Source organism: Mustelus asterias, chromosome 6 (genome assembly GCF_964213995.1).
Source record: "Mustelus asterias chromosome 6, sMusAst1.hap1.1, whole genome shotgun sequence".
In the NCBI taxonomy this organism is placed as follows: Eukaryota; Metazoa; Chordata; class Chondrichthyes; order Carcharhiniformes; family Triakidae; genus Mustelus; species Mustelus asterias.
In genome coordinates, this window is record NC_135806.1 from 17,728,330 (window position 1) to 17,737,212 (window position 8,883).

Below are 8,883 nucleotides of genomic sequence, written 5' to 3' on the forward strand. Positions count from 1 at the left end.
CAAAATCATGAGGAGGTCTGAGTAGATAGAGAAAAACTGTTCCCATTGACAATAGAGTTGAGAATCAGGGGACATTGACTAGCAAAAGAACCAAAGATGACAAGAGGAAACATTTCTTCACGTAGCATGTGGAACACAGTGCCGGAGAGTACCAAGGAGGCAGAGTCAATTGTGACTTTCAAAAGTGAATTGGATAAGCACCTGAACAGGGAAAAAGAAATTGCAGGACACCAGAGGAGAAGGACTAGGCTTGCAGACAGCAGGTAGAAAATGGTGGGCTGTATGGCCTCCTGTGTTGTAACCATTCTATGATTCTATAATCAAGCTGCAAATGTTGGAAAAATGCAGACGTTCAGACATTGTGGACTGAAAAGCAAAGTTGAATTCCTCACTGATAAGACCTGAAGTTGCCTCTTCAAATTCCTTCCAATATGTTTATACAATCAATAAAAACACAACACTACCAACTGTTGACAGTTCTGAACTAACAAAGACTGAAAAATATGGGCGATATCAGTACGGAAACAACAGCCTGAACACAGGGCTGTGTGCAAAAGAACCAGATTTCAACTGAAAAATATAAATACAAAACCAAAATGAGACTTGGGGGGGGGGGGGGGGGGGGAGTGTTGCTGGCTGGGCCAGCATACATTGTCCATCCCTAACTGCCCTCCATTTCAGCAGGCATTTAAAGTCAACCTCATTGCTGCTGATCTGGAGTTATATGTAGGCCAGACCAGATAAGGATGGCAGATTTCCTTCCCTAAAGAATATCAGTGAACCAGATGGGTTTTTCCGACAATCGACAATGGTTTCATGGTCATCATTAGACTTGTAATTCTAGATTTTCGTTGAATTCAAATTTCTCCATTTGCCACGGTGGGATATGTACCCAGGTCCCCAGACATTGCTTTCTGAACTACTAGTCCCATGACAATACCACTACGCCACTGCCTCCCCATTAAATGTGCAAATGTCATTATATAAATGGCATTTATCATACGCTCTAGTTTTGAACGTATACTCATATACAGATGTGTGTGCTTTTGTTTGAGTTTTTCATCATTACGGCGAAGAAATATCACTCATTACACGTCAGAAAGATGTCACCTCCAGCTTTCCTTGCTTGCACCAGCCTCCAACTGGATCTTTGCGCTGTGCCGAGTCAGATCTTAGTCTAGCAATAATAGACACAAGTATCTGTATCCCAAAACTGGGAGAGGTAAAGATGGTAATAAAATCAGCTAGTGTTACTGCTCTTGATCATAATATAAATCAGATCAGGACAAGACATTGGCATCATTAAAGTTTACTTCCTCCCAAATTTTGAACATCCTTCAAATATTCACCACTTATGGAGAAGGATCAGAGGAAGTTGTCAAACTCATATTCATGCCCCAGAATCAAGAGATGGGTCAATAATAGAAATACACTTGTAAATGAGAGGTAGAGATTTTGTGAACATTTTTTTTTCTTAAGGGAGCGCACCAGTTTGAATATTGCTCCTTCCCACAAACCAATTTCTTGCTTGCTATGATGATGGTGCGAACCAAACCTCGAGGTCTGGCGCCTTAGGCACCTTATTCAAGTGGCCACTCTTCAATGCTAAGTCGAGACAAGAAGTTGGACCTAACAGAGGCTTTATCTGGGTTAGTTCGTATCTGAGGCCAACTTGAGGATGTCAATTGCTACCCTAACTCAGTTCAGCAATCCAACACAGGCTGGGATTGCATTCAAATTGATGAGATAAATAAACCACTGATAGGCAGAGAAAACTGAACAAAGACAAGGGGATCCTGCATGGATAAATTCAGATGTATTCACAAAATCAGTTACGAAACAGTTGGGAACAGAAGCAAAGTTATTGAGGTTTACATGTTACACCAAACCTGAGGAGGAAAGATTCAAACAATTGGGAAGATTTTAATCCAATGGGAATAGCAAAACTAACACGGGGAAACCCACGTGGGAATATAAACTAAATGGTCATGAGAGACTACCGGCCCAACATTAAAGTGATACGAGTTGAATGGTAGATAGCTCATTAAAATTAGTATCACAGTGTCTATAATGAACTAACAAATCCCAACATCTGCGAGTCTGCATTAGGCAATGGTATGTCCATATCTAGTACACTTTACAACTCTTGCCAGCACGCTATTGTGAGGATGTCTCATTGATTGCTAGAAACTTTAGAATCAAGGGACACAGGTTGAACCTTGAAAAGGTGAACAGTTTATAGAAAATACTTCAGTCAGAAGCTGGAAAATGGACAGTTCAGGGATGTAGGTACTACATGATCAATTGAGGGGGTGCATAGTTGAGAAGTGCTAATTTTGGAGATTAAAATGTTTATGATGGATGCTTTAGCATTCCCCTTTCTGTTCCAAATGATGTAGAAACTAGATGCAGGAGTAGGCCATTCAGCCCTTCAAGCCTGCTCCACCATTCATTATGATAATGGCTGATCATCAAAATTCAATATCCTGATTCACCCCCCCCCCTTCAATATCCTGATTCACCCCCCCCCCCCCCAGATGCTTTGATCCTTATAGAAACATAGAACACAGACATAGCACATCATTCATTATCTATGGTACATATTTATAGAGCTAGACCAAGTGCTCTAAAATTAATTTAGAGAGCCACAATGCCTTATAGTCTAACTGATGAACATAGAAGTTAGGACCAAGAGAAAATAGAATATTTTCACAGAATCCCTACAGTCCAGGAGGTGGTCATTCGGCCCATCGAGCCTGCACCAACGCAATCCCACCTATGCCCCATCCCTGTAACCCCACATATTTACTCTGCTAATCCCCCTGACACTAAGGGACAATTTAGCATGGCCAGTCAACCTATGTTTTTCAGACTGTGGGAGGAAACGGGAGCACCCGGAGGAATACCACACAGTCACCTGAGGCAGGAATTGAACCCGGGCCCCTGGCACGGTGAGACAACAGTGCTAACCACTGTGCCACCATGCCGCCCTTTAGGGTTGAGTCACAAATGAAAATAAAATTGGCACAAGCTAAACAGAAATAAGACACAAAAGGTTAAATTGCAAAACAACTATGCAAGAAATGATGGAAACCTGAAATTTGTAAGAATTGGACTTGACAAGTAAAGATAATTTTTTTCAAATGAAACAAGTTCTCTAGCCAGATTCCAGGGTGAGAATGGCTTCGAGAGAAAGCAGTCACCTCTTATATTTTGCCAACATCTTGAAAGTACCCTGACGAAGGGAAAGAGAAGACCAATCAAAAAGACCATCAGGTGTTGTTGATCACTAAATAGCACAGGTAGGGCATGGCTAACAAACTGAAAGCATATTATATAGATCTTGGAGAAACAGCATGCCTGTTCTATGCTGAAGCACTAAGTTAACTTGATTTTTCAAGTTAAACATTTAAGTCAGGCAACTGGATCCCAGCCAAACTACCTCAAAAATGCAATTTGGATCAAGAAACATACACAAATATTGTGGAATACCATCTGCATGCTCCCCTCCAAGTTATACATCATTCTGCCCCCCGAACTATCATTGCTGTTCTTTCTCCAACGCAAGGTCAAAAACGAGCACTTGACTCCTAAAAGAACTGTGGATGTACCTACACCAGATCAACAAGGTGGGGCATTAAGGAATAGGTAACAAATGCTGGCCTTGCCAGCAAAGCCCATATCCCATGAAAGAACATGTAAAAAATTGTGTGATTGTATTTTCAATGTTGGTTGTAGCTCCTGCAACTTATAATCACTTCAGCATCTGAAAGAACTGCCTAAAATTCACTACAGAGGGTAAAGTTGTGCCCTTCAGACCAAAATCTTTAGTTTGCTTGAAGAGCAGACACTTACTGATTCAACAAGAAATGTTTTCAGATTTGCACTTGTGAACTCCACTATGGGGCAGGCATAGTACAGAATATACTAATACAAGTTAAATGGTCACTAAAATGCAAGATGACGGGATGCTTGCAAGGACAAAACAGTACTGTAGTTGCTTAATCAGACACGCACCTTTATTCAGAAAGTTGTGTGTTTACAGAACATTTGGAGAAGGCTGATGTTGTGGATTGGTGACATACATTTTGAAATTAACAAATCAAAAGATATGCCAACTCGGTACAGGTGGTGGCACTCAAGTTGAATCAGAGGGCCTTGGGTTCAATTAGCATGTCAAGACAGCAGTATATAAACAGTCTATAACTTCCATGCAATACTGAAGGTGCACGCAGACTTTAAACAGAACCTCTATCGGCTTGTTCAGATCAATCTGCAACATCCCATAGCACTTAGGAAGAACAGGGAGTTCTACTGGCGCCCTGGCCAACATTCCTCCCCTCAAAACATCAAACTAATGGGACATTCTGCTGAGTGTGAACTGGTTGTTGTATCACTACACAAAGTGCATAGGTGGTAATTTCAGGCAAAATAAAGTGCAATTTTTCCCCTGACATTCCCACCACACAAACTGTACTACTTCAAGGAGCAACACCACTTCCAAGATTTCAGAATCAACCTGGTTTACTGCAGGAGGACTGATTTCATAGTATCAAAACAGTATGCATGTTCAAGCTTTGCAAACTGTAACTGCAGTTGATTTTCCTTGCACTGGCAATTCCAATATATAGATTTACCTTCTCTTCGCTTTCTCGGTTTACGTTTGTTCACTCCAATTCCAAAGATAAAGTAACGAGTGGGTCACTATTTTAGGATATAGAAACTTCAAAGAGGCAACATTTTATATGTGGATTGGGCAGATAGGTGGCAGATGAAGTTCAATACAGAGAAACGTGAGATGATTTATATTGGCAGGAAGAATGTGGAGACAGCATAAAATAAAGGGACAAACTCTTATGAAAATGCAGGAACAAAGGAACTTCAGTTTGCGTGTATAGAAGTCATTGAAGGTGTCGGGTATGTTGATAGAGCTGTTAACAAAGCATATAGTATCCTAGGTTTTATTAATAGGGACACTGAGTACAAGAGCAATGAGGTTACGTTGAACTTGTATAAGCCACCAAGTAGGCCACATATGGAGTACTGAGTCCAGTTCCAGGCACCTTACTTGAGAAAGAATGTGAGGGCATTGAAGAAAGTGCAAAGGAGATTCACAAGAATGATTCCAGCATTTAAAAACTGTCGCTATGAGGAAAGATTGGAGAGATTGGGTCTGTTTTCCTTGGAGAAAATATTTGATAGAAGCACAGTGGAGCTCCATTTTAACGCGGTGGTTGGGGTCCATAAAATGTGATCGTGAATGTTATCGGGGTCGCGCTAATTCACTAAACTGGAAATAGTTTTTTAAAAAGCGTCCGTCGCGCGATCGCATAATATCCGATTTCGCACTAAAAAATCGGGGCGTGTAAAATCGGGGCTCCACTGTATTCAAGTGGAGGGTACGGACAGGAAACCTGTTCTCCCTCAAGAGTACATCAAGAACTAGAATACACAGACTCAAAATAATGGGCAAAAGGAGTACGAGTGACATGGGGAATTTTTTTTCACCACAGGTGGTTAGGGTCCAGAATGAACATCCTGAAAGTGTGGTGGATGCAAGTTCGATCAAGGTACTGAAAAGACAATTGGGTTGTTGTCTGAAAAGAATGAATGCTCAAGGGTATGGGGATAAGACAGGGGAATGGGATTATGGAGAATGCTGTCAGTGAGCTTGTGAAGATTCAACGGGCCAAATAGCCGCCTTCTGCACAGTAAAGATTCTGTGATTCTGTCAGTGAACGTATCCAGCGACTGGATGATTCTCAATAATACTGCAATGATTAAGCCAGTGTGAAGCATGATCACAGCAGCACATCAGGACCGTCGCACATAGTTCATGGTTCTCGCGCTGCCCTGATAGTTGCCTTCCTGGACCTGTTTGTTCTGCAAATTCCCATGGGGGCCAAATGGGCAGAATACGACGAAAATCACTGCAGTGGGCAGAGGTTGGTATGGTTGTAAGATTCAGTACCGCCAGTATTCACATGGGATGGTTTCACGCCCCCCCCCCCCCCCCTCCTCCCACCCACTCAGTCCATTTGTAGAAGTCAAATAAACCAAAAATACTGCAGATGCTGGAGATCTGAAGCAAAAACAGAAAGTGCTGGAAAATTTCAGCAGGTCTGGCAGCCTCTTTGAGGAGAGACAAAGTTAAGGTTTGGAGTCTGACACAACTTTTTTACATCATAGAATCCCTACAGTGCAGAATGCCATTTGGCCCCATCAAGTCTGCACCAACAACAATCCCATCCAACCCCTATCGCTGTAACCCCACCTATTTACCCTGCTAATCCCCCTAACCTACACATCTTGGGACACTAAGGGGCAATCTAATATGGCCAATCAACCTCACCCGCACATCTTTGGACTGAGGGGGGAAACCGGAACACTCGGAGGAAACCCACACAGTCAAATAAGAGAGAACTCAGCCCTAATGAGGTGGCAGTCTGAGTAAAGACAGTGAAGGGGTGGATCATCTGAATAACGAGGATGAAGCTTAGAAGGGGTTCAGAAGAATACGGTCGCCTTATGTCAACATTTGAACCAATGCTGGTCCCCATCACTGGATAAAGCACTGCTGCCTCACAGCGCCAGGGACCAGGGTTCAATTCCTGCCTTGGGTCACTGTCTGAGCCCACTCTGCACGTTCTCCCCGTCTGCGTGGGTTTCCTCCCACAGTCTGAAAGATGTGCTGGTTAGGTCGATTGGCCATGCTAAATTCTCCCTCAGTGTACCCAAACAGGCGACTGTGGGATTTTGAAAGTAAATTCACTGCAGTGTTCGTGTAAGCCTACCTGTGACACTAACAAATAAACTTTAAAAGTCGGCTTACATTAACACTGCAATGAAGTTACTGTGAAAATGCCCTAATCGCCACACTCCGACATCTGTTCGGGCACAACGAGGGAGAATTTAGCCTGGCACCTAACCACAGTAAGAAGTCTCACAACACCAGGTTAACCAGCATGTCTTTCGGACTGTGGGAAGAAACTGGAGCACCCGGAGGAAACCCACGCAGACAGAGGGAGAAGGAACGTGCTGCAGACTCCGCACGGGCATTGACCCAAGCCAAGAATCGAACCCCGGGTCCCTGGCACCATGAGGCAGCAGTGCCAACCACTGTGCTACTTGTGACAGTAATAAACACGAACTTTTAAAATCCTCCCCTCCCTCCCAAGCCGAACCATGTCTTGTTGGTGTGTGTAGGCAGCCTGGGCATAAGTGCCTCGCCTCTCTGGGAGCTCACACTCACCTTGACAACAGCGTCAACTTTTGCTCCAGCATCATCTCCAGTTTCTGGGCCTGCCTGGAGAGCCAGTGGTCCACGCCGTGGAGCCGGTAGCAGCTCTCCAGCATCAGCCTGAAGTCAGCCACGAAGTCGGTGATGCCCAGGTACTGGTTCTGCTGGAACTTCTCTTCCATCTTGTGCAGCCAGACGGGCTGCTGCTGCTGCTGAGGGGGGAGGAGGAGGCTGCCGCTGCCGCCGCCGGCGGCGGCCGCCTCGCCGGCCTGGGCGAAGGGCGCCGTCAGGTTCTTGTGCTTGTCGAGCAGGAACTCGCTCAGGATCCGCCGGCCCTGCTGCAACTCGTAGCTGGGGTTGGGGGCCTCCTGCTCTGGGTCGCTCTCGCCGCCCTCTCCCTCACCGTCCGCCTGATGCTTGCCCAGCTCGGGGGGCGGTGGTGGTGGTGATGGCTCGGCCGCCTTACACCTGCCGCCGCCGCCGGCAGCCCCCGGCCCGTCCGGCCGCCTGGCCAGTCCGTTAGCGCGGGGCAGCCGGCCGCTGGCCGAGCGCGTCCGCGGTCCCGCCGCCGCCGCCTGGGCCCTGGTCTCGGGCCCCGGCTGCCGTTGGGGGTCGTGGCCGTCGCTCGGGCCTCCGTCCCGCGGTGACTCCGCCGAACTCGAGTCCGCCGCTCTTTCCCCCGGGCCCGTCGGCTCCTCTCCCGCAGGCCGCGGCCTCTTGCTTCTCCTCCCGCCCGCCTCGTCCTCGGGCCCCGTGTCCTCGCGATCGGCCGCGGGCTCATTGTTCCGCGGGCCGCGGGTCGCTGCGGCCGGCCCTCCTCCATCACCTGCTACCGCCGCCGCCGCCGCCGCCTCCTCCTCCATCCCGGCCCCAGGCCGCCCTGGCCTTGGAGTGATGCCGGGGGTTGAGAGGGGGGGGGGGGGGCGGGAGGTGGGGGAGTCCGATTGATTGACACAGGCCCCGGAGCCGGGGGACTCGCTCCCAGCCCCCCTCTCCCGATGGGGAGGAGGGGGTCTAACCCTGACTCGGCCTCTCTAGCCCCCGGGCTCGGCTCCGCTCGCCTGTCCGCCTCACTCTCCAACACTGCGGGCTCCGGCCTGGCTCTGCTCGCTGTCCCCGCTCACTCCGATTGGCTGGAGCAGCGTGATTGACAGCTGGCTCCCAGCCATCGGCAGGACGCCATTGGTTGAGGCCGCGTGATTGACAGCAAGAGGACGCACACCATTGGTTAAAATCATTGATTGACAGTAGCTGGCCGCACGCCATTGGTCGGCCCGCTTGATTGAAGGCGGACCGCCCGAACGCCATTGGCTGAGACCTCTGGTTGACAGCAAGAGTCCGCACGCCATTGGTTAACATCTTTGATTGACAGGGACTGGCCTTTTGCCATTGGACAGCGCGGTGCTGGCGAGGCGGCCGTGCGGGGTGAGGTCGCTCACTCCAAGCATCGTTAGAGGTTTGCAACCTGTCTCTGCAGGTGATACGTACATAGCGTTTCATTGCAACAGGCATTGTGAGTTAAAGTTTATTTATTAGTGTCACAAGTAGGTTTATATTTACACTGCAATGAAGTTACTGTGAAAATCCAATATTAGTTACATACAAATAAAAGGCAAAGTGTACAATTCAATAAAGATGCTGCT

The 8,883-nt window shown here is 47.2% G+C and overlaps 1 protein-coding gene across 2 annotated transcripts in view; it reads right to left on the reverse strand.

Moving 5' to 3' along the window:
• Window positions 1-8,339, reverse strand: part of brd10 (bromodomain containing 10) — a 78,835-nt gene extending 70,496 nt beyond the window's left edge. For both annotated transcript variants that reach the window (XM_078214097.1, XM_078214095.1), the window contains exon 1: window positions 7,253-8,339. In XM_078214097.1, coding sequence (XP_078070223.1) covers window positions 7,253-8,103 — 851 coding nt within the window. In that variant the 5' untranslated portion in view covers window positions 8,104-8,339. The remainder of the gene's footprint in view (window positions 1-7,252) is intronic.
• Between the last annotated feature and the right edge of the window lie 544 nt (window positions 8,340-8,883).